General features: G+C 55.6%; 1 protein-coding gene across 1 annotated transcript; it reads left to right on the forward strand.

The window, feature by feature from the left end:
• The first annotated feature begins 215 nt into the window (after nucleotides 1-215).
• On the forward strand, nucleotides 216-23,561 carry WNT9A (wingless-type MMTV integration site family, member 9A). The gene is made up of 10 exons (XM_011960530.1): nucleotides 216-247; nucleotides 1,574-1,957; nucleotides 2,447-2,650; nucleotides 2,771-2,877; nucleotides 3,848-4,123; nucleotides 4,433-4,905; nucleotides 5,711-5,757; nucleotides 19,535-19,791; nucleotides 20,653-20,915; nucleotides 23,025-23,561. Exons 1-10 carry the CDS (start codon nucleotides 216-218, stop codon nucleotides 23,505-23,507), a joined length of 2,526 nt encoding a protein of 841 aa, XP_011815920.1. The 3' UTR covers nucleotides 23,508-23,561.
• Nucleotides 23,562-24,910: the final 1,349 nt, after the last annotated feature.

The following is a 24,910-nucleotide window of genomic DNA, read 5'->3' on the forward strand; positions in this document are numbered from 1 at the left end:
AGTTCTTCTTCAAAGACCCTGAGGCTGTTTTGTGGTGGTGGCCCTTGCAGTTTACATCACTCAGGAAACATTTGCAGGCTACTTTGGGGGGCATGATGGTGGGAGGCCAGGCCCTGCCAATTTACCCCCTTCTCTGGGCCTCAGTAGCCTGGAGGCCTGCCTGGAAGAGGCATGACCAAGGCAAGCACTGAGGGATTGTTGAGGTGCCCCCGGCCATGGCCCCAGAGCCAGCCATCGGGCTGGAAAGGTGCTTGGAACTGGTCCAGAAGCCAGGCTGGAGGGAGTGACCACTGTGAATCCGGGGCCTGGTGGGCCTCAGGGCTGGCCGAGGATTTTTGTTATTGGCTGTAACTCACGTCCTATAAAATCCACTCTTTTAGTATACAGCCCTGTGATTTTGAGTACTTCATTCGCCAGGCCGTGCAGGCAGCTCTCACCACTGTTTAATTCCAGAACATTTTCCTCACCCCAGAAACCTCAGACGCATTAGGCTGTCACTGCCCGTTCCCCTCCCCCAGTCCCTGGCAACCACTCGTCTGCTTTCTTTCTCCACGGGTCTGCCTGTCCTGGACGTTTCCTAGAAATGGAATCCTATGCTGTGTGGCCTCCGCGCCTGGCTTCTCTCACTCAGCATCACTGTTGTAGCACACGTCAGTATTGCCTTCTTTCTTACGACTGAGTTAGACTCGAGTGGAAGACTCTCCGAGAGACTTTTTGACCCGTTCATTAGTTGACAGACATCTGGATCGCTTCCACCATTTGGCTGTGATGGATAATGTTGCTGTGAGCATTGGTGTGTGGGGTTTTGTGTATGTGTGTGTTTTCAGTTCTTGGGGTACGTACCTAGAAGTGGAGGTATTGGGTCACATGGTAACTCTGCATGTGATGTTTTTGTTTTTGTTTTGTTTTATTGAGACAGGGTCTTGCTCTGTCACCCAAGCTGGAGTACAGCGATGTGATGAAGACTCATTGCTGCTTCCACCTCAGAGGCTCAACCATCCTCCTTGGGATGTGGTCAAGCATCCCAAGTAGCTGGGACCACAGGCACAAGCCACTACTCCTGGCTAATTTTTTTTAATTTTGTTTTTTGTAGAAACAGGGTTTTGCTGTGTTGTCCAGGCTGATTTTGAACTCCTGGGCTCAAGTGATCTCCCGCCTCAGCCTCGCAAAGCACGGGGGTTACAAGCGTGAGCCCCCACTCCCCGCCTGCATTTAGGTTTTTGAGGCCCTGCCAAACTGTCTTCTGGATGCAGCATTTTACATTTCTGCCAGCAGTGCACAAAGGCTCGTTTCTCCACTTCCTTGCCAACACTGGTTTTCTGTTTTATTTTCTACTGCAGCCATCCTAGTGGGTGTGGAATGGCACCTTGTGTGGCTCTGACTGCATTTGTCCGGTGGCCAGTGGCGAGAACATCCTTTCGTGGCCTCATGGGCCATTGGTCTTCTTTGGAGAATGTCCATGCAGCTCCTTTGCCTGTTTTTAGTGGGGCTGCTTGTCTTTCTCCTGTTGAGTTATGAGAACTCTTTATATATTCTGGATCTCTCCTTGGACTGAGGAGAACCTTGTTTCTAGACCTGTGAGCCCGTGGGTACTCTTACCCTTGCACAAGGAGCCGGTGACACCCTGGCAGCCCTACTGGGTGGGTGGGGGCAGCCAGGACATCCCCCGTTTCCTAGAGCCTGGTGTGGGGCAGTTCTGGGTGCTCAAGGGACTCTCAGAGGAGGCTGTGGAGAGGCTGCTGTCGTGGGTGTGGGGAGGGGATGTGTTTCACACATTAGTGCCAACATCAGACCCCACAGGGTCAAAGAGGGAGGCCGCCGGCTGTGGGCAGGACATGCCCTGCCTGGTCCCATGGCTCCGCCTCTCTGTGCACCAGACCTGGGGTACAGCTGGCTGCCTGGATGAGGGGCACCTATGGGTCCCTGGCAGGGCTGGAGAAAGAGGAGTGGGCCTGAGGTGTGGAATCATGGGGCTGTGTGGTGGGCAAGAGAAGCCTGGGAGGGGGCTGGCAGGAAGATGGGGTCTGGCGTGACCCCTTAGCTGGGGCCTGGGTCAGGTGCTCTAAGCACTGTGGACCAGGGGATTTGGAGCAACTGAGAGCTCAGTCTTAGGTTTGGGCAGGTGTTATCCTGGAGACCCGCCCCCTCCAACAACTTAGGACACCCCAGGAAGCACATGGGGCCTGGCATCAGAAAGAAAGGCCACACAGCATGCTCTGGAGGGCCAGAAGGGCAGGGAGGAAAGGGGCCAGACAGCTGCCTTGTTTGGAGAGATCGTGGAAGTGGCTCAGTGGGGCAGACTTCAGCAGAGGGCTGAGGGGAGGGGCCCTGGGGGGGGGGGGGGTGGGGCAGGGAACTCCCTGGGGACTTCTTAGCATGGAGAGGAGAGGACAGGGGCAGTGGAAAGTGGGGGCATTTCTCCAGGACTTCTGGTCTGTGACCCCAGTGGCCAGCAGAGGGACCCAGTTACCTGGCTCCTGGACAGTGGGGCCATAAGTGGGAGGGCCTGGAGTGTCAGCCTGATGGCCCCTGCAGGCGCTGGTGGCCTTCCTCCCTCCTGCTCTGCACCCAGGGGCCTTGGAACCCCCAACCCCTCCCTGCCCCACCTGCTTGGGGATCCTGGCTCCCTGGAGGGTGTGAAGGATGTGTGGTGAGGATGGAGCAGCAGCGCCTGGCCTGCCACAGCTGAGGGAGCAGATGTCCTACCCACAGCCGGCGGATGTGTGGATGGGGAGACAGCTGGCCTCATCTTGCTCCCGCCCTGCTGCAGGCTGCAGAGGGCCCCAGTGCCTGCCGTAGCCTGGGACCCTCTGCCGGCTGCTTGGGTGGCCCAGGCTGGGGGTGCCCTGCTCTGGGGTTTGGCCATCGAAGAAGCATGTGAGTGACTCTTCCCCTAGGAAAGAGTGCACAGGCACGGATACCGCCCGGAGGCTCTGGACACCCGGGCAGGGAGGAGGTGATGCCTGTGGGAGGGTGGGGGCTGTGGGAAGGCGACATCTGTTGACAGGCCTCGGTCATGCCACCTGATCCCGGCTGCGGCACGGGCTCCCTTTGTGCATTGTGCTGGGTGGCGGGGTCAGGACCAGCGCAGTTGTCTGGGAGCAGGGTGGCACCCACAGGAGTGTCTGGGACTGGGGACTGAGCCAGGCTCCCAGAGCCCAGAAGGCCAGCCACAAATGGGGGTTCCCCAGACCCCATGCCTTCTGGCTGGAAGTTGACCTCTGATGGGGCCAATTCCGAGGGTCAGGTGAGGCCCTTGGGGCACAGGAGTGCCATCTCCCCTGTACTCCCAGGGCCTCTCCTGTCCCTCGAGGTCGGCCCAGGCTGCCGCTTCTTGCAGGAAGCCCAGTGACTGCCCAGATGCCACCTTCTCTCCCTGCACGCTCAACTCTCGGGTTGGCCAGGAGGGTCCCCGTGGAGTCTCCTCAGATGCATCCTTCTCTCCCTGGTCGCTCAACTCTGGGGTCAGTCAGGAGGGTCCCCTTGTGTTCTCCTCAGATGCATCCTTCTCTCCCTGGTCACTTAATTCTGGGATTGGCCAGAAGGGTCCCTGTGGGGTCTTCTCCAAGCTGTATTCTGTGTTCACCCCTACCCCAAGACTCCCTCAAGCCTGAGGCTCTCCCTGCCAGGTGGATCTGTGTCACTCATTCACCTAACAGCCCAGCCCCGGGTCCTACAGGACCCTGACTCTGGCAGGGCTATGTCTGCACTTGTGGCCAAACATAGTGCAATGCAGACCTGGCTGCACCTTCCCGTGTGTGGATGGTAGGCCAGGTGTTGATGGTCACACCAGAGCAACCATGCGGAGTGCAGGCCTGGCGGGGATGTGACCCTGGTTTTCCTTCAGGGGTCATATTCAAGCACATCCATGGGCCAGGCCGGGCAGGGTGGCAGGTGGCTGGGGACAGTCTAGCTGTGCCCGCTGACCTGGGTGGCACTGGGCTGCCCCAGCTCTATGACCTGCAGCCTGGGCTCTCCCTGGAGCCTGTCCCCCTCCCGGCGTGGTCCTGGCTGGCTGGGCGCCGCTGCCCGCCAGAGGAAGCCCAGCTGTCCAGCTGGCAGCTGCAGCACCTCAGGACCAGTGGCCGGACAGGACGATGGAAAAAGGCAAGCCGCAGGCTGCGTTTGTTTTTTTAGCGATACCTGAGGTCAGTGCAGCCAGGGGAAGTGGGCTGGAGATCTGGCCCAGGAGGAGCCACTGCCAGAGCCTCCCAGAGCTGGAGAACGTCAGGGCCGGCGTCCCTCCTGGCCAGATGGGGACAGAGGTGGCAGTCCTGGGGTCACTTTGGGGTGGGGAGAGGAGCCAGGTGGACTTTGGGATGCCCCCTCTGTGACACCCACAGGAGAGTGAGCTCCAGAGGGGATGACAGTGTGGGAGGTGACACTGGTGGCCGCTGGAAAGTTGTGTGGCTCTCCCTGTCCTTCTGACCAGTTGTGTGGGTCTGTGGCTGTCTGGGAAGGCCATGGGGGGCTGTGGTCACTGAGCACAGAGGCCTCCAGGAAGCTTTTGCTCTTCACCTTTTCCCCGGGGGTTCCGTGTGCAGCCTTGGTTTCCTGTCTTGCAGCCCACAGACCAGCCGTGCCCCCTCTGGGGTCCAGGGTCCTGCCCCAGAAAAGGGCAGTCAGCCCAAGTGGCCTGGGGGAGCTGGGCTGGCCTCTGTGGTCTCGTTTGGGGGACCCCTGGGTGCTGCAGACACAGACAGGGCAGGGCTTATTCCAGGGGCTGCCATGGGACATGGTGCTTTCAGCAGGGTGGAGGGGAGTGTTTCTGTCAGGCCCAAGGATTCCTTGCCTGACGGGCACCTGGGCATCTGCACGGGCCACCCCTGCCATCCCTGCGGCATGTGCCCCACTTCCTCCTGGGTGCAGCTGGGCCCTGGTGGCATTGCAGCCCTGAGGGACACAGTAGATGTGCTTGGACTGGAAGCTGGGCTCAGGCTGGGTTGATTTGCAGACCATGGGGAGGGTGGAGAGTTGGTCTCAGCCCCGGTTTCTCAGTGCTGGAATTTGTTTTGATTTTGTTTCACACAGAAATTAAATGCTGTCTGGCAGGACTGAGGTTTTGGTGGCTTCTGGAACTGCAGTCTCCTCTCCCTCCGCCCCAGCCTGGGGAAGAGAGCTGGGTCCTGGTCAGAGTAGCCAGACGTGCTGGCAGGAGGCAGGGAGGTCAGAGGCCAGCCTTGGTGATGTGTGCTCCCTCTGCAGGACTTCCTGTCTGTTGTGCTGGGAGCTGGAAGGAGCCTGTGACTTTAGGGACTGGGTAGTGTGTGGTGGCTATCTCTGTGTGTCTCGGGTTCTCTCTGGGGACAAGGCCCACTTGGCTACCCTCAGGCACAGGGCAAGGTGTCTGAGTGTCTGGGTCCTCCCAGGGTGGCCTGATCTCCAAGCAGCCAGGACATGGGAGCATCAGGCTTAGCCTGAGGAGTGTGGGGACGTCCCCAGACTCAGCACCATGAGTGCTAAGCTCCGTTCCTGTGGGGCTGGAGAATGGTCTCCACAGAGCTTCTGTAGAGGTCAGTGCTGACCACCCTGGCCAGCCTCCAGGGCTCAAGGAGATGGCCAGGTCACCACTCCTCGGAGCCACCTCCCCCATGGTCCCTGAGACCAGCACTGTCTGCAGCCCCATCTGCAGCGTGGAACTGTTCTGTGTGCCCTGTGGCATGGCAGCTGCAGCCACGTATGGGTGTTGAGACATCTTCCTTCTCTCCAGCTGGCCTGTGTCCTCCTGTATGGCTGTACCTGGAATGATAGCCAGAGGTGGGAGGTGGCTGAGGCTTGAGGAATATGGGTGTCCCGTGGAGCCATCGTCATCCGGGCCCTTCACTGGGGAGAGCAGTCACGAACTGGTGCTGCTGTGGGCCTGGCAGGGGTGTAGTCAGGTCAGAGGCCGCTTTCAGGTCCCAGCCCTGCCTCCGCACTCATGGGCTGCCCAGGCCGCCACACTGTTTAATCCGCTGAACCTCAGTTTCCTGCCGGTGTAGCAGAGTCAAAAACACACTCACCAGGTAGTTTAGGACATGAAGACACGAGACACTGGAGAGCGTAGATGCCCATTTTCAGCAACAGACCCACAAGACTTAGAGGCTTTTCTGCTTGAAACAACTAAAGCTGAATTTTTACATGGATCTTATGTGTGTACATGCATGTATATGTTTGTGTGTGTGCATGTATGTGTGTTTGGGTTTGGCTGGACATGTGCATGTGTGTATACATGTATGCATGTGGGGGGGTTGTGTGCACATGCGTATGTGTGCATCTCTATGGGTTTATGGGTTCATACGGGTGTGTCTGTGTGTACACGTGTGTATGGGTGTATCTGTGTGTATGGGGGGTTTGTGTGGGTATGTTCGTTCCTGTGCATGTGTGTATGCATGTGTCTGTGTATATGGGTTTATGGGTTCATATGGGTGTGTCTGTGTGTGTGTGAGGGGGTTTATGTGGGTGTGTTTGTTCCTGTACATGTGTTTATGCGTGTGTCTGTGTGTATGAGTTTGTATGTGTGTGTGTATGGGTATATCTGTATGTGCGTGTATGGGTTTATGGGTTTGTATGGGTGTGTGTGTACGCATATGTCTGTGTGTATGGGTATATCTGTGTGGGGGGGTTTGTGTGGGTGTGTTGTTGTCTTTGTGCATGTGTGTGTGTGTATTTAACTTTATAAGTGTCAAAGAGCTGATGAAATGGATGGATGGTGGGGATCCCTAGAAATAGCAAGAAGAGATGCTGAACAAGAAAGCGTGAGGTTGGTTTGGTCTCATTAGATGAGGGTGCATAGTAAAGGCCAGGGCCAGCTAAGGAGAGAGTACTCAGAGGAGACCCTCCCACAGCCCCAGGTGGCCCCCAGGGCAGGGCACAGCCACCACATGTGCACCGAGGTCTGAGTCACCAGTGTGGTCCCCAGCCCTGGCCTCGTGCTGGATTTTGGGTGGCCTGACTCTGGGACTGCAGATGGCCCTAGAAGCCTGGCTGGTGTGCACATAACGAGATCCTTTCCAAAATCTGTGCTAGCGTCCTGGGGCTGCTGTCAGGCACCACAGACTGGCTGACCTGAAATGAGAGGACTTCTGTCTCAGGTCTGGAGGCCAGAAGTCTGAAATCATGGCGTCCGCAGGGCCATGCCCCCCTGGAGGCTTGAGGGGAGGTTTCTTCCTGCCTCTTCCAGCTGCCAGTGATGGTTGTGAACTGTCGGGCTCCTTGGCCAGTGACTGAACCACTTTACACCCTGCCTCCATCTTCACGTGGCCCTCTCGTCTGCCTCTCTGTCTTCTCCTTTTTCTTTTAAGGACAGCCTCTACTGGCTTTAGAGCCCACTGTGTCTGGGATGATCTTGCCTTGAGATCCTTATCTCAGTTATTTCTGCAATGCCTGTTATTCCACATAAGGCCCCTGACTGAGGTTCCGTTAGACACATTTGTTGGGTACGCCATTCCACCTACTGTAGTACCTTTATCCTCTCCTTCAACTTGTTTTTGCCAACTGTTTCTTCAGTACAGTGAGCAGCCCGGGGTCAGAGCTAACCAGGCCTGCACAGAAACACAATGGGGGCCTCAAAAAGACAGCTGCAGCCCAGGAAGCAGAGCAGCAGTGCTGAGTGCAGCAGCTCTCCTCGCTCTGCCTTTAGGAAGGAAGACACTTGGGGATGGCTGCAACGCACGGAAAACCACAAAGACTGACCCAGCAAGTTTGGAAAAACCAAATAGGGCTAGAGGGGGAAAAAGGTAAGTAATGGACTGATTTAAAAGCAGATTAGAAACAGCTGAAGGGAATTAGCACACTGGAAGATAGGTCAGAAGAAATTACCCAGAGTGTATCAGAGAGGCGGCAAGATGTTAGACAGAGGGCAGGACACCTCGGCGACATGGGGAGGCCATGCCGGAGGTGGCTGAGAAGGGCGCAGGAGTGGGACAGGGCTGATATGTATGAGGGGAGAGGGTGAAAGTTTTCTGAAATTGAATAAAGATGTAAAGAAGGTTCCAGAAGCCCAATTCTTCCCAGGCAGAAAGTAAAATAAGTTCGCCCTGGAACATGACACATTAGAAGCACATAGCATGCCGAGCACAGTGCCTCATGCCTGTGATCCCAGCACTTTGGGAGGCTGAGGAAGGAGGATCACTTGAGTCCTGGAGGTGGAGGCTGCAGTGAGCCAAGATAGCGCTACTGCCCTCTGCCCTCCAGCCTGAACAGAGCAAGACCTTGTCTCAAAAAAAAAAAAAAAAAAAAGTGGGTGCAGTGGCTTATGCCTGTAATCCCAGCACTTTGTGAGGCTGCGGTGGGTGGATTACCTGAGGTCAGGAGTTTTGAGACCAATCTGGCCAACATGGTGAAACCCCCATCTCTACTAAAAATACAAAAATTACCTGGGTGGCCAGGTGCAGTTCCTCAGGGCTGTAATCCCAGCACTCTGGAAGGCCAAGGTAGGTGGAACACCTGAGGTCAGGAATTTGAGACCAGCCTGGCCAATATGACAAAACCCGTCTCTACTAAAAATACAAAAAAATTAGCCAGGCGTGGTGGCACGTGCCTGTAATCCCAGCTACTTGGGAGGCTGAGGCAGGAGAATCGCTTGAACCCAGGAGGTGGAAGTTGCAGTGAGCTCAGATGGCACCACTGCACTCTGCACTCTGCACTCTAGCCTGAGCAACAGAGCAAGACTCCATCTCAAAAAAAGAAAGAAAAGAAAAAGAAAAACTGCACAACATTGAAGACAGAGAATCATAAAAACTGTCTGAGAAAGCAGAATACAGATGAGGCGTGAGGACACTAACAAGCTGGCACCAACCTCAGGAGGTTGCAGGAAGGCGTGAGGGCAGAGCATGGGCTCTGAAGGTGCCATGGAGGGAGTGCTGACTGATAAAACAGTGTCTTGTTGGGCCCCCAAACGGAGATAAAACACGCAATTAGCGCATAACTCAGGGCGGGAGCATTGATGGGAATGTGTTCTCTGGCCCTATGCTGCCCAGGTAGAGAAGGCACTGACCAGCATCAGGCTTAGGTAGGTCACAGACACATGGTATAGCATTGAAGGTGACGGTGGAAATTACAAAAAAGACTATGCAACTTCAGATGAGCAGAGGGAAAATGTGGAATAACAAAAAAGCAAAACAAAACAAAAAACCCAAAAAGAGGAAAAGAGGATGAAAAAACCCAGGACAGGCATGGTCAACAGAAAGGATGAGACAAGAGGGTAAACTGAGGCCCCAGACCCTAGGAGATGAACTGCTCCAGGCGAAAGGCTGGGTTGATTGGAGTGTGGTTAGGGGCTTAGTCTAATTTCCCTGTAAGAGACACTCCAAGGACGGAAGATATAGAATGTTAGAGGAAGGGAGAGAACTCACCAACTCAGAGGGCTTAGAGCACAGAGGGAATCTTGAGAGGAGAAGGAGGAGAGGGCCAGATGGTGAACCAGGCTCCGCAGCATGACCTGAGTCTGTGACTTGGTCTCTGTTTGGCAGCCTGAGATTGTGACTCAGGCTGTCTATGGCAACGAGAAACCTAGGCTATTACTGGGGTTACAGTCCCCATTATAGTGAACCAGAGCTGTGACACAAGCTCTGTGTGTGGACTGAGTCTGACTCAGGCTCTGTATGGTGAACTGAGGCTGTGATTCAGGCTCTGTATGTGAACTGGGGGTGTGATCTGGTGTCTGCTTGGCAACCTGAGGCTGTGGCTGGGGTCACAGTTTCTGTCTGCTGTGGTGAACAGGGGCTGTGACTCAGGCTCTGTATGGTGAACTGGGGCTGTGACTTAGGCTCTATGTGGTAAACTGGGGCTGTGACCCAGGCTGTCTATAGTGACCTGAGTCTGTGACTCAGGCTCTCTATGGTGACTTAAGGTTGTGACTGGGGTCACAGCCCCTACTATGATCAGCTTGAGCTGACCTGAGGCTATGACTCAGGCTCTGTATGGTGAACTGGAGCTATGACTCAGGCTTTGTAGAGCTCCCTGAGGTTGTGACTCAGGCTTTGCATCATGACCTGAAGTTGTGACTGAGGCTGCAGCTTAGGAGCAGCTGAAATGATGACAGTGATAGCTTTAAGTGTGCATTTTAGAAGAGGAGAGAAACTAGAATGCACAGTACTGTTGAGAAGCTAGAGAGAGAACTGCAGGCCAACATGAAAGGAAATAGAAGGAAGACGTTGGAAATAGTGTCAACAGTAATTACATAAGAGTAGACATGCCGTAGAGATGACAGCTCACTTCTTGGAAATATCTGAGACTAATCCAGTAAAGATGAGGCTCATTGGATTAGTTTCCTGTCTAGGGGAATCCCTACAGATTCTTCAGACAAAAACAGGAGAAAGCAATTAACAGAATCATGACAATAAATCTGAAAATTTAGATGAAACTGACAAAACCAAAAAAGAAAAGTAATAGAAACTAAGTCAAGATACAGAAATATTCATTAATCCTATAATAATTAAAGAAAATGGGGCATTGAGAATATAAAGTGCAGTCACATTGGAAAACATCTGTCTCCAAGGGATTAAGCATAGAGTTTCCCTGTGACCCAGCAGCTCCACTCCCAGGTATATACCCAAGAGAAGTGAAAACATATGTCCACACAAACACATGTGTGAATGTTCATAGCGGCATCAGGTATGAAAGCTGGAAAATGGAACAACCCACGTGCCTCTCAGCACATGAATGGATGAGCACAACGTGTTCCGTCCACACGATGGAATAGGATTCACCCTTAAGAGGAGGGATATTCTGACACAGGCTGCAGCCGGGATGAACCTTGAGGACATTGTGCTGGGTGAAATAAGCCAGCCACAAAAGGTCAGTGCTGCATGATTCCACTTAAATATCCAGGATAGGCAAATCCATCAAGACAGAAAGCGGATCAGGGCTGGGGAAGTTTCTGAGGAGGTGTCAGGCCCTGCGTCTGACTGTGGTGATTGTTGCCCGTATTGGTGAATACACAGTGAATCTTGCAATGGGTGAGTTTGTGGTGTGTGAGCTGCAGCCTGACCCTGCTCCACTGTGTTTGGCTCTGTGGTGCCATTGCATGTGGAGGGTTAGTAGCAGCCCTGCCACAAGCACATCCTTTGGGCCCATTTTTCCAACAGCGTGTGCTCACTTCCTGCCTGTGTGTCACATTTTGGTAATTCTTGCAATATTTCAAAATTTCTCATGATTATATCTGTTACGGTGATCTGTGGTCAGTGATCATTGCTGTTGCTATTGTATTATGGGGTGCTGTGAGCCATGCCCATGTAAAACAATAAACTTAATTGATAAACGTTTTATGTCCTCATTGCTCCACCGACAGTCTATTCCCCATCTCTCTCCCTTTACCCAGGCCTCCCTATTCCCTGAGACACAAGAATATTAAAATTAGACCAATTAATAACACTACAGTGGCTTCTAAGTGTTCAAGTGAAAGGGAGAGTCACACGTCCCTCACTTTAAAGCGAGGAATGATTTAGGTTAGTGAGGAAGGCATGTCCAAAGCCAAGACAGGCTGGAAGCTGGGCTACAGTTAGCCAAGCTGTGAATGCAAGGAAGTTCTTGAAGAAAATGGAAAGTGCTACTCCAGTAAACACACAAATGATAAAGTGAAACAGTCTTATTGCTGATATGGGGAAAGTGTGAGTGGTCTGGATAGAAGACCAAACCAGCCACAGCATTCCCTTAAGCCAAAGCCTAATTCAGAGTAAGGCCCTAACCCTCTTCAGTTTTATGAAGGCTGAGACAGGCCAGGAAGCTGCAGAAAAAAAGGTGGAAGCGAACAGAGGTTGGTTCACGAGGTTTAAGGAAAGAAGCTGTCTCTGTAACATAAAAGTGCAAGAGCTGTTAGAGACGCTGCAGCAAGCTCTCCAGCAGACCCAGCTTAGATCACTGATGAAGGGGGCCACAGTAACAATGGATCTTCAGTGGAAATGAAACAACCTTCTACTGAAAGAAGATGTTATCTGGGACTTCCATAGCTAGAGAGGAGAAGTCAATGCCTAGCTTAAAAGCTTCAAAGGACAGGGTGACTCTCTTGATAGGGGCCAATGCAGCTGGTAACTTTTAAGTTAAAGCCAGTGCCCATTCACCATTGCAACAATTCTACGACTGTTAAGAATTATGCCAAATCTACTCTGCCTGTGCTGTAGAAATGGAATACCTCGATGACAGCACATTTGTTCCCAGCCTGGTTTACTGAATATTTTAGGCTCACTGTGGAGACCCACTGCTCAGAAAAAAAGATTCCTGCGAAGTATTATTGCTCATTGGCAGTGTCCTGTTTACCCAAGAGCTCTGGTGGAGATGTGCCAGGAGATACATGTTGTTTCCATGCCTGCTAACAACGTGCATTAATTCTCCAGCTCACAGATGAAGGAGTCATTTCAACTTTCAAGTCTTATTATTCAAGACATTTCATAAGGCTACAGCTGCCACAGACAGTGATTCCTCTGATGGATCTGGGGAAAGTCTATTGAAAACCTGCTGGAAAGGATTCACCATTCTAGATGCCTTAAGAACATTCATGATTCATGGGAGGTCAAAACAGCAACACGAACAGGAGTTTGGAAGATGTTGATTCTAGCCCTCATGGATGACTCTGAGGGATCCCAGACTTCAGGGGAGGAAGTCACTGCAGATGTGGTAGAAACAGCAAGAGAACAAGAATTGGAAGTGGAGCCTGGAGATGGGACTGAATTGCTACAGTCTCATGAGAAAATGTGAATGGATGACGAGTTGCTTCTTATGGATGAACAAACAAAGTGGTTTCTTGAGATGGAATCTACTCCTGGTGAAGATGATGTGTACATTGTTGAAATGACAACAAAGGATTTAGAATTGACATCAATTTAGTTGATAAAGCAGTGGCAGGGTTTGACAAGAGTGACTCTAATTGTGACAGCAGTTCCACTGTGGGTAAAACGCTATCAAGCAGCATCACCTGCTACAGAGAAGTCTTTCATGAAAGGGAGAGTCCGTTGATGTGGCAAACTTCATAGATGTCTTGCTTTAAGAAATTTCTGACTGGGCGCGATGGCTCACGCCTGTAATCCCAGCACTTCAGGAGGCCAAGGCAGGTGGATCAAGAGGTCAGGAGTTCCAGACCAGCCTGGCCAACATGGTGAAACCCCGCCTCTACTAAAGACAAAAAAAAAAAAAAAAAAAGATTTCCACAACCACCCCAAACTTCAGCAGCCACCATGCTAATCAGTCAGCAGCTACCAGCATGGAGGCAAGACCCTCCCCCAGTGAAAAGATGACAACTCAGTGAAGCTTAGATGATTGTTAGCCTTTTTCAGCAGTCCAGTGTTTTTAACTAAAGCATATGTATTATTTTTAAGACATAATGCTATTGTTCACTTAATAGACTATAGTGTAAGCATACCTTGTAGAAGCACTAGGAAACCAAAAAACTCATGTGATTTGCTTGACCTTCTCTTTATTGCAATGGTCTGGAACCAAAGCTACAACATCTTCAAGGTGTGCCTGTGTGTCTCAGTAAAGCTGTTCAGAAAGAAAGGAAAAAAGAAACTGGATCAGAAAGGAAATCTTTTTGCCAAGAATAGTTCAGTCCTTAGATGGCTTCATGGCCAGTTCTTCAGAACAAACAGTTAAGAAGATACAATTCTAATCTGATACAAACTCTTCTAGGAAAGTTGAACAGAAGACCCCTCACATAGGCGGGCACTGAAACTCAGTGGGAAGAGCTAGAGAGAAGAAAATCACAAACGCAGATGTGAAAATCCTAGGAAGACACTATCAGAAGACATCCAGCCCCACTGAAAAGGATGGAGCCCATCCTGGCCAGGTTGAGTCCAGGAAGACAAACTTCCACAGAACATTGGTCAGTTTCTGTAGCTCACTGCAACAGTGAGGCTGCAAGGAGCTGTCATTGTGCCACCCCACTCCAGCCTCGGTGGCAGTGTGACACTCTTCCTCTAAAAAAACGAAGGAAGGATGGAAGGAAGGAAGGAGAGAGAAAAGTCATACCTCAAAAGATGTAAGGATGACATTTGATAACATTCGATATTTATTTATTATTATTATTATTTTTTTTGAGACGAAGTCTGACTCTTGTTGCCCAGGCTAGAGTGTAGTGGTGTGATCTCGGCTTACTGCAACCTTTGCCTCCCGGGTTCAAGCAATTCTTCTGCCTCAGCCTCCTGAGTAGCTGGGATTACAGGCATGCACCTCCATGCCCAGCTAATTTTTATATTTTCAGTAGAGGCGGGGTTTCACCATGTTGGCCAGGCTGGTCTCAAACTACTGACCTCAAGTGATCCTCCCACCTTGGCTTCACAAAGCGCTGGGATTACAGGCGTGAGCCGCTGCGCCTGGCCCCATTTATGATTTTTAGAGGTTCTTAGCAAACTGAGAACCAAAGGGTGCCTCTGTGGCCTGAGACGGTGTTTGGGCGTCAGGCTTCATGCTGAAATGTTAAAGGCATTCCTCTGAAGATGAAGAACAAGACCAGGATAGCTGCTGCCACCTTTATATAAACCAGGGTGATACAGGCTGGTTTTTTTGTTTTTAGATCGTCTCACTCTGTCACCCAGGCTGGTGTGTGGTGGTGTGTCTGTGGCTCACTGCAGCCCCCACCTCCCGGGCCTGTGCCATTTGCTGAGTGTGGAGCGAGTTCTATGGATTCTGGAAAGGCCATCTGTGTGCCGGCACAACTCACAGCTCTGTGGGGAAGAACACGCTTCCTCTATCTTTGGGTCTTTGCTTGGTCCGGTGCAGCCACAAACATGCGCACGCACATGCAGCCCTTGCTGAGCTTATCCACCCACTGCTGGGCTCTGCTTGTCCACTGAGCACACCTGGGGCGTGACTTGGCATGGATTCACATGGGACGGCTGGCTGCTCACGGACCATGTGACACGCCACGGAGCGTGTGGATCTGACGTTCCCAGCTGCTCTCCTGCTGTCTCCAGCACGTTCCTGTAACAAGGCTGTGTTGAATGGCGTGCCGGGAAGGTACAATGCACGTGCAGCCTGTGCTTCCAGAAAGATGTGATTATGTCTGTAATTGTAGGGCATCTTAGTTTACGCAGGCTGCTACGGCAAAACACCACAGCCTGGGAGCTTGTAAAACACAGAAGTGTGCTGCTCATAGCTCTGGAGGCTGGAAGGCCAAGGTCAAGATGTGGCAGATTCTGTGTCTGGTGAGGGCACTTCCTGTTTCATAGATAGTGCCTTCTCACCATGTCCTCACATAGCAGAAGAGGCAAGGGTCTCTCCAGGGTCCCTTTTATTTATGTGTATTTTATTTTATTATTATTTTAACTGTAGCTCACTGCAGCCTTGACCTCCCAGGCTCAAGTGTTCCCCCCGCTGCAGCCTCCTGAGTAGTTGGGACCCCAGGCATGCACCACTGCGCCTGGCTAATTTTTAAATATTTTATAGAGACCAGGTCTCACTATGTTTCCCAGGCTGCTCTCGAACTCCTGACCTCAAGTGATCCTCTCGTCTTGGCCTCCCAAAGTACTGGGTTTACATGCATGAACCACTGCACCCAGCCTGAGGTCCATAAGGACACTAATCCTGTTCATCACCTAATCACTTTCCAGAGGTCCCAGCTCCTAATGCTACCACTTTGATGGTGTTAGGTTTGACCATATGAATTTGGAGAAGACACAAATATTGAGACCACTGCAGTGGTTTATTTTTAAAGTTTCCTAGATTTGTCAGTCTGAAATTCCAGCCATGGAAGAGTGTCTCCCCGTGTCCTTGACAATATTCTCATTGGACATTTGATTTGTGCTTGTTAATTAACGAAGCATAATGTATCAATATAGTTTTTTTTCTTGAGATGGGGTCTTGCTATATTGCCTGGGCTGGTCTCCAGTTCTTGGGCTCAAACAGCTTTCCTGTCATGGTCTCTGGAGCAGCTGGGACAGCAGGCAGAGAATGTCTTGGAGTGGGCCTGAGTGTTGGCTCATGGGTTTGAAGAGCCAGTTGGTTTCCTTCCCTTGGCCTGTGGGTTTATACCCTTTGTCTGTCTTCAGTTGGTTCCTTTGTTACTGGTTTATAGGAAGAGATACGCATCCAGACACACACACGTGCACAGCGCCGGCCCTGGGTCTGGGGTGTGAGTTACAGGCATTTGCCCCAGATGTAATTTGTCTCTTGGTCTCTGGACTCTGCACTGCCTCTTTTTTGTTTTTTGCTATGCAGAGATTTTTATACTTTTAAGTAGTCAAATATATTCACTTTTCAGTGACTTCTGGGTTCTGAGTCTCACGGAAGAAAACTTCTCTGTTCTGAGGTTGTGTTGGGAACCACTCCTCCCTTCTTCAGCCCTTCTGTGGCTCTGTCGTGTGGCAGACAGAGAGCCCTGCCTGTTAGGAGGGTCTAGGCCTCCTCTGCTGGGCCCAGGCCCTGAGATCACCTGCGCCGTTCCCCAGCATGCCCTGTGGTGCCTGTGGTCTGCCTGTTTATCCTCAGATCTTTACCCCCTGGTGCTGTGAATCCCCTCAGTTGGCTGCGTGTGGAGCCCACCCTGACAATGAAGGAGGCATGGGGCAGGGGTCACCAAGGGTGGGAGAGGTGAGGGGGCAGGAGCTTAAGAAGGCCATGGCCAGAGCAGCACAGAATTCAGTGACTACTCCAGGGAAGGGCGTAGCCCTTGGGCCTCAGGCCATCCCTTGCCACTCCTGGGCTGGGGCCACCCTCCCTCCACACCCTTCTGCCAGTGCTGATGGCCGACTCTGCCCACCCTGCCTGTCCTTGGATCAGGGTCAGTTACCTGCAGCTGCATTTAGGGAGTTGCCTCTGATAGAGGCACCTAGGGCTGCCCGGCAAGTCTCCAGGTGCAGCCACACTTGCTGCCCTGCTGTCTGCCTGCTCCAGGAGTGCCCTAGGGAAGGCTGGAGGACTCAGCTTGTCACTGTCAAACCAGCTGTCAGTGCCCCAGCATGCTCGGGCCTCACCCTGACCAGTGTGGGCCAGGTCGTGGGCCACAGGGAGGGGACAGGGCAGACTGATATCCTCAGTCCCCATTGACAGGGAGGGAGGGGTGGCTCTGGTAGATGGGGCCCCCTCGCCCTCCTCCCCTGCCCTCTTCCCTTCACCCTCCTCTCTTCATCCACTACCCTCCTCCCCTCCTTCTCCTCCCCTCCACTTTTCCCCTCCCCCACCTCTTCTTAGCGCCCTCTCTCTCCTCTTTCCCTGTCCCCTGTCCACACCCACAGTTGGGTTTTGCAGCTTGTGGAGGGCCCATGCTGACCTGGCCATAGGGGTTTTCTGGGACAGTGGCTTGGGGTTCTTGGGTCCTGGCGGGTCCAGGCCTCGGGAGAGGCACAGGTGGAAGGCTGTCGTCCTCCTGAGGGCTGTGCTGGTCACAGCTGTGTCGTTCCATCTAGGGATGGAGGTCTCCACCTGCAAGCTGCCCTTGTGTGTGAGGTGTGGCTTTCCTGGCCCTGCTCCCCAGCCTGCCCCCCACTCTAGTCCTGCTCTGTGTGCCCAGCTGTCCTGGGACATCCCATCTTTGGCCCTGGGGCTTGGAGGTGTCTGTGCATGGATGCCCACAGTGCCACCCCGTGCTCCTGTCCTGACCCCTAGGGTGTCTGAGGGGACCTGTGTACACTGCACTTCCTTCCCTCACCCAGGCCTCTCCCAGCCTCAGCCCACAGCAGTGTCCAGGTTTGGAGGACTGACTGGTCCCTCCTGTCCTCCCTGTGGAGCCTGTTGTGCTGCACGGGGCCTGTGCCTTGGGGACCTTGGAGATTTGCTAGAAGGGCCCTTGGGGTCCTCCTCTACCCACTCCCTGGCAGCCTGGCACATGGGTGTGTGTCTTGAATCCCGGGCATGGCCTCCCCAAGTGAAGACCCCCCCCGCGGTGCCCCTTGATGGCTCACTGACTGGTGGGGGGGCTGTTGCAGGTCCTGCTGCCTGCAGCTGTGGCTCAACTCAGAGGGCTCACAGGGTCTCAGGCTGGCTCTGAGCATCCTGGAGGAGCAGACCCCAGCTTAGGGAGCAGGATGTCAGCTTGGCCGGGCAGGGTATCTCAGCACGCCCACCAGGTGGGTGGCTCCTGTGGAGGGGCTGTGGGGTCCTTCCTGGGGCCTCTACCTGCTCCCTCTATGGCCTGCGCCTGTGGCCCTGGAGGCAGGTGCCCTTCAGTAGCCTAGGGGTCACCTGTGTGGCCTTGCCTTTGATGGGGTGTGCTAGGGAGCCTCTTGGGCCCCTCCCCTCCACACCCCTGGGCAGGAGCTACTCCCTCCGGGCGGGTGGTGGGGTCTAGCAGAGCCGTGTGAGGGTATGGGAGGTAGCCTTCCCAAGCTGGCACCCCAGTGGCTCCCAGAACGTACTGAGTCTACTGTTCTCTGCTGAGGTCTGCTGGGGGTGAGTTGGGCAGCATGTGTCCAGTGGTGCTCTCGGGAGGGGCCTCCGAGCCCTGGCCCTGTCCAGGCGAGTGCCCTCCCAAGGGCTGTGGGGCTGAGTCTGGCTTGAGGTGGCGGTGCCTGGGGCCTCTGACAGTCCACCCGTGTGGGGACACTGGGCTGGCAGGTCTGACACAGCTGCAGAGCATGCTCGGTCAGTCCCGGGATAGACAGGTGACATGGGGGCGGGGTCAGGTGACATGGGGGCGGGGTTTGAGGTTGAGGGCTGAAAGGCCTTGGCTCGATGTGGGCTGGGCTGGGCCAGGGCAGGGTGTGAGGGAAGCCCTGTGAAGTGAGTCCAGCAGCAGCAGCAGCAGCAGCAGCAGCAGCAGCAGCAGGTGAGCCAGCAGCGGGCTGGGGGGAGGGGGCATCCAGTAGGGTGGAGCAGGGTTCCTGGAGCAGTTGAGGTTGGGGATGCATCCTCAGTGCTGGGGGCTGGTGCAAGGCCTCGCGTAAAGATGGAGGATGGTGTGTGTGTCAGCTCAGCGGCCCCCAGGCGTGACCTATGGGGAGGGGTTAGCTGGGGTCTGTCCTGCAAAGGAAGATGTCCAGGCTTGGTGAGGTGAGAGGGGTAGAGTGTCTGAGAACCAAGAGCCACTTCCCAGTGCCACACCCAGGCATTGAGGTGGGGAGACCCCAACCAGAACCTGGGGACATATGCATAGACTGCAGGAGTGCTGGGAAGCTGCAGGGGGTCACAGGACCGTAGACATCCCAGCAGGTCGTGGCAGAGGGTAGGGGGACCTCAGGCAGGGTCCTGCAGGTCAGCTGGGGCTGAAGAGGGTGGAGGGTGTGGCAGATGCCCATCAGGCATAGCTTGGGGTTCAGGCCCTGGAGCCTCCTCCCTGCCCACAGCCCTAGGCGGGGCTGTCCTCTTCTTATGTTGTGTGTGTTGTGGAGGTCTTGTCTGTCCAGTATAGCTAGAGTCAGCTAGACTCCCTGAAATTGTGGGGGTTGAGTTGGCAGCAGAGACAGCCCTGTGGTTGCTGCAACCATGCTCGCTGGAGTGGGGGCCATGGATGTGCAGGGGGCCAAGGCCCTTCTCACCTCCCATTCCCCTGCCTGCTCATCCTGGATTCTTTCTGCCCCTCACCCCCGGATGGACATGCCTGTCCCCTGTCCCCTGGCCACCGAGACACCTGGCCAGGCTCCAGCAGGGCTTCCTGGGGCTGGGCTCACACTGGCCTCTCTGTGCCCAGGCTGACGGGCAGCGAGCCCCTGACTGTCCTCCCGCTGACCCTGGAGCCCGAGGCGGCCGCCCAGGCACACTACAAGGCCTGCGACCGGCTGAAGCTGGAGCGGAAGCAGCGGCGCATGTGCCGCCGGGACCCGGGTGTGGCAGAGACGCTGGTGGAGGCCGTGAGCATGAGTGCGCTTGAGTGCCAGTTCCAATTCCGCTTTGAGCGCTGGAACTGCACGCTGGAGGGCCGCTACCGGGCCAGCCTACTCAAGCGAGGTGAGTGTGGCCAGCCTGGCCCTCAGGAAGGCCCCAGGCAGAGGCAGCAGCCCAGGCCTGGTCCATGTCCCAAGAGGCCCCTCTCAGGCTGCACTCCTGGGGACACTGGGCCCAGCCTACCCAGAGCTCCTGGGCCTAGGCCCTGGAAAGGGCAGCCCCTGGACCTCCCTGAGTGCTGCCTGCCCTGCCCTGCTTTAGGCACAGGCACAGTCGTTGCTGGTGGCCAGGGTGTGCTGACTCCGCCTTTGACGGGGCCCCAGGCTGCCCGGTGCTGCCCTGACAGACCTCGACTCCTGCCAGATGGCCCAGTGCCCAGGGGGCTCTGCCTGTGCAGACTCTCTCCTCCTGCCCTCCCACCCTCATGAGGGCTCTCCACCACCTTATTTCAGCCACCCTCCCACCTCGGCCTCCTGCCCCCTCCCAGGGGCTCTCCACCGCCTATTTCAGCAACCCTCTCACTTCAGCTTCTGGAGTAGCTGGGGCTGTAGCTGTGTGCCACCGTACTGCACTAGCTTGTGTAAAAATTGGGGACCCAAGGCCTAGGGCAGGCAGGACTTTCCAATGGCCCCATGGTGAGGCTGGGAGGTTTGAGACCCTGATGGAGACTGTGACCACGGAGCTGGAGCCATGGCCATGGCAGGCTCTGGTTTCTCCTCCCAGCCAGCTCTGCGCCTGGGAGACACCTAGGCGCTTCCTACCCTGTGCCCAGAGCACACCCACACCCTGTCCCGAGTGCAGCACCAGTAAAGATGCTCTGGGCCCCCACGTGGGATTCATACTCTTGGGGTGGTTTGACTGCAGGACAGTGAAGGGGGAACTCTGGGCAGCCTGGGCTCACTGACCAGTCCTTGCCAATCCCAGGCTTCAAGGAGACTGCCTTCCTCTATGCCATCTCCTCGGCTGGCCTGACGCACGCACTGGCCAAGGCATGCAGCGCAGGCCGCATGGAGCGCTGTACCTGCGATGAGGCGCCCGACCTGGAGAACCGTGAGGCCTGGCAGTGGGGAGGCTGCGGAGACAACCTCAAGTACAGCAGCAAGTTCGTCAAGGAGTTCCTGGGCAGACGGTCAAGCAAGGATCTGCGAGCCCGTGTGGACTTCCACAACAACCTCGTGGGTGTGAAGGTAAGTGGGGCGGGGCATGGGGCTGGCGGGGTGGGAAGTAGGGCCAGAAAGAGCCTCAGGGGGGTAGGGGTGGGGTGCAGGGCTGGGGTCGGGGCTGCAGCAGGGCGGGCAGGCACACAGTGGAGTGGCCCCCGGCAGGAGGGTGGAGGCCGTGCAGTACCAGCCATGGTCCTGGAGCCTCTCATGCCCATAAGGCTTCCTACCCACCAAACGGGGCACTAGCCATGTCTGCCTGCAGAGGGGCCCCCACGGTCCCTGTGGGGCCACCAGGAGGGTCTCCTTGGTTAGGCGGTCTAACCAGGATCATGGCACTGTGGGCCCCACCTGTCAGCCAGCTGGCAGGCTTGTCAGCAAGACCGGTGGGAGGAAAACGTGACCCCCACAGACCAAGGTGGGAGGCACGGTGGGCAGGGGGTCCCAGGGAAGGGTTAGGGGTATGGAATCACCCGAGTCAGGGGAGTCTCATTCTGCCCCACCAGCCCTCTCTGTGGCCAGGCCTCTATTCTGAGAGACAGAATCCCGACCTAAAGACATCGAGGTAAAAGGGCTCTCTCCTGAGCCCTTCCAGGGGCCACTGGGTATTGGGGTGGCTGGCCCGGGGTGACCCCAGCTCTCTGGTCATCCTTCATGCCACCTGCAGCCTGTCAGTGCCGAGGTCCACATGTCTGGGGGAGTCCGGGCTGGACCTGTAACCCCACTCTGCACAGAGCCCCCAGCATCTCTGCAGTTCCTGAACAGGGATGGGCAGGGTTGACACCTCTGTTGGGAGCTGAGGGACATTTCTGCCTCCTGCCCTCATCTTCACATTTGCCAGGCAGGCTGGGAATATAGAGCCCCAGCCTGGGGAGGGGTGAGGTAATGAGAGCCAGCCCTGCTCTGAGCCCCACTTGATTGAGAAGTCAGAGTACCCAATCACCCACTTACTAAAGGATCAGCCTCCCCTGTTTGGGCCTCTTGTGCCTCCTTCCACCTTCTTGGGCAGGGGACAGCCTTTGAAGGCAGATTCAAGCCCCAAGCAAGGCCCTTTCTTTTCCTTTCTGTATGACCCCCCCTTTCCCTCTTCACTGCTTTGTAAGAGATTAATGAGAAGTCGGAACATGAAGGGTGCTCCATTAGCTCCACAGAGCCTGGGTCACCAACATTTTAATTAAATTGGTCCGAGTTTCTCTGCAAAACATCATTAAATGTGACTACGGTTGCCGGGCCAGAGGTGGCTGCATTTTTTAATCCTCCTTGAGCCGGCCCTCCTGGGGGCTGCTGGCGTGGGAGCAGAGCTGCCTGGCTCAGGTCCCACCTGGGAAGGGACCTCCCCACCAGGCCTGTGTTTGCAGGTGGGGCCCTAAGTCCTGGGAGGGGACAGGCCCAGCCAGGCATCTGTGGCAGCTCCCAGTATAGACTGTGGGTGCCTGGCCCTCCCTGTTGTGGGTGAGGGGTGCATCTCGCTCTGGGGCCAGCCTGGACTCTCTCTCACGGTATAAGGAGCTCTCTCTTCCCCAGGAGCCCCTCTCCCCCGCAGCATGGGCCTCCCTGCTCCTGCAGTGCCTTCACTGGCCTCCCAGCATGCTGACCCTCAGCAACGGTGGGCTGGGGGTCGCATCTGCATGTGCAGTAGCACCTGGTTCCCGATACTAGGGGTAGGGAGGTCGCAGTCAGCTCAGACATACACCACTAGATGAGGTCACGCTTGTCCTCACCTGTCCAGCAAGCTGTGTGCTGAGAGCAGATACGAAGTCCTGGCAGGACTGGGATTATGGGCATGGGGGCAGAAGGTCCAGCCCCTGCTCAGGGCAGCCCCCGATGCAGGGTGGACATCAGGCAGGAGCCTCCCCTTGTGGAGGTGCAAGGGTGGCCACCCTGGGGGCTGAGGTGCCAGCCCTCGAGTCTCTGTCCTGGGCAGTCAGCAGCCTGGAGGAGGTAGGACAGCCCCACGAGCCAGGAGACTGAGCTGGGTGTGAGATGTGCGGTGGCAATGCCCGCTGGCTGGGCCTGGGCCTGGGCCTGGGTTTGGGTGGGGGTGCGGGGTCCCTCTGGGGGTCAAGGGCAGGGTCTGCTCACTGGGCCCACCTGCACAGCCCTCACACTGCCCTCCCTCCCATGCCCTCCTGCCAGGTGATCAAGGCTGGGGTGGAGACCACCTGCAAGTGCCACGGCGTGTCAGGCTCATGCACGGTGCGGACCTGCTGGCGGCAGCTGGCGCCCTTCCATGAGGTGGGCAAGCACCTGAAGCACAAGTACGAGACAGCACTCAAGGTGGGCAGCACCACCAACGAAGCTGCAGGCGAGGCAGGCGCCATTTCCCCACCACGGGGCCGTGCCTCGGGGGCAGGTGGCAGTGACCCGCTACCCCGCACTCCAGAGCTGGTGCACCTGGACGACTCGCCTAGCTTCTGCCTGGCCGGCCGCTTCTCCCCGGGCACCGCTGGCCGTAGGTGCCACCGCGAGAAGAACTGCGAGAGCATCTGCTGCGGCCGCGGCCATAACACACAGAGCCGGGTGGTGACGAGGCCCTGCCAGTGCCAGGTGCGTTGGTGCTGCTATGTGGAGTGCAGGCAGTGCACACAGCGTGAGGAGGTCTACACCTGCAAGGGCTGAGTTCCCAGGCCCTGCCAGCCCTGCTGCACAGGGTGCAGGCATTGCACACGGTGTGAAGGGTCTACACCTGCACAGGCTGAGTCCCTGGGCTTGAGCAGCCCAGCTGCATGGGGTACAGGCATTGCACACAGTGTGAATGGGTCTACACCTCCATAGGCTGAGTCCCTGGGCTCAGCCCCAGCTGCATGGGGTGCAGGCATTGCACAGAGCACGAATGGGCCTACAAATGCAAAGGCTGAATCCCTGGGCCCAGCCAGCCCTGCTGCACATGGCGCAGGCATTTCACATGGTGTGAAGAGTATACACCTGCAAGGGCTGAGACTCTGGGCCTAGTCAGCCCCGCTGCTCAGAGTGCAGGCATTGCACACGGTGCGAGAAGGTCTACACCTGCAAGGGATGAGTCCCTGGGCCTGGCCAACCCTGCTGTGCAGGGTGAGGGCCATGCACGCAGTGTGAGGAGTCTACACCTGCAAGGACTGAGGGGCTTTTCTAGCACATTGGGGCGTACAGCCGGAGCAGGGTGCCGGGGGTCTTCTGGGTTGACTGTCCAAGCCCTGTGTCTCCCCTTCTCCAGGACCCAGAGGCAGGAGTTGGTTCTGGCCTGGCATGTGCAACCTCTTGGCTTGTGCCCTGGGCCTCAGCTTCCTCCCTCTGACCCGAGAGCATTGCACCAATGCTTTCTGAGCTTTCTCCCATCCCTAACACGCCAGTCCCTGGGAAGTGGTTCCCCATGCCAGTCTATTGGCTTTCCCTCCCCACCTCCTCTGAGGCGTGGGTAGCAGGTGCACCTTGGTGACCGTGTGGCCTCCGTGTGGGCCACCCGCTGGGGACTGGCCTGGCCCAGGCTGCCCCAACACCAGCACTGTCTTCAGAGACTCAAACCACTAGAAGAGGACGCAGCCTGTTCTGCACTCCCAGGGCCCGGCCGTGCAGATGCCCAGGCTCGGAGGACACTGTCGACCTCTGACGTTGAGCACTTCTCTTTGGAGTAAATATCAGTGACTTTTAAATTATTATGATTATTTAACTAATATAATAATTATTATTTTCTCCATCCCTGCCACCTCCCCAGCTGCAGCTCACCGCTCTCGACCAAGCCCCAATCTAGGAGGGCCCCGCCTTCCGTCCCTGACATGTTCCCTCCTAACCCTGCCTCTGATCTGCTTAGTCGTTTGAAACCACTAAATGGAGATAGATGTGTGTAGTTAAGGAAATACAGTGACCTGTGTCTGGCCACAGCCCGTGGGGCTTCTGGAAGCCAGCTCCCCCTGCTCCATGCCAGCCAGCCACTGCCACATGGTGGGCCAGCCGGCGGCCCCTGCCCTGCACCCTGTGGGCAGACGGCTCAGCCTCCAGGCGGCTCAGTGCAGATTCTCAGGCTGGGGGTGGTAGGGAGGGGTGGG

This window comes from Colobus angolensis, unplaced genomic scaffold (assembly GCF_000951035.1).
Source record: "Colobus angolensis palliatus isolate OR3802 unplaced genomic scaffold, Cang.pa_1.0 Scaffold511, whole genome shotgun sequence".
Lineage (NCBI taxonomy): Eukaryota > Metazoa > Chordata > Mammalia > Primates > Cercopithecidae > Colobus > Colobus angolensis.

Bases quoted from the DNA above. Each gene is read 5' to 3' on its own strand.
- WNT9A (XM_011960530.1), top strand. From the start codon at position 216: ATGGCCCCAGAGCCAGCCATCGGGCTGGAAAG. The intron at 248-1,573 runs GTGCTTGGAACT...CCTTGTTTCTAG, and splicing joins CCAGCCATCGGGCTGGAAAG to ACCTGTGAGCCCGTGGGTAC. The intron at 20,916-23,024 runs GTAAGTGGGGCG...CCCTCCTGCCAG, and splicing joins ACAACCTCGTGGGTGTGAAG to GTGATCAAGGCTGGGGTGGA.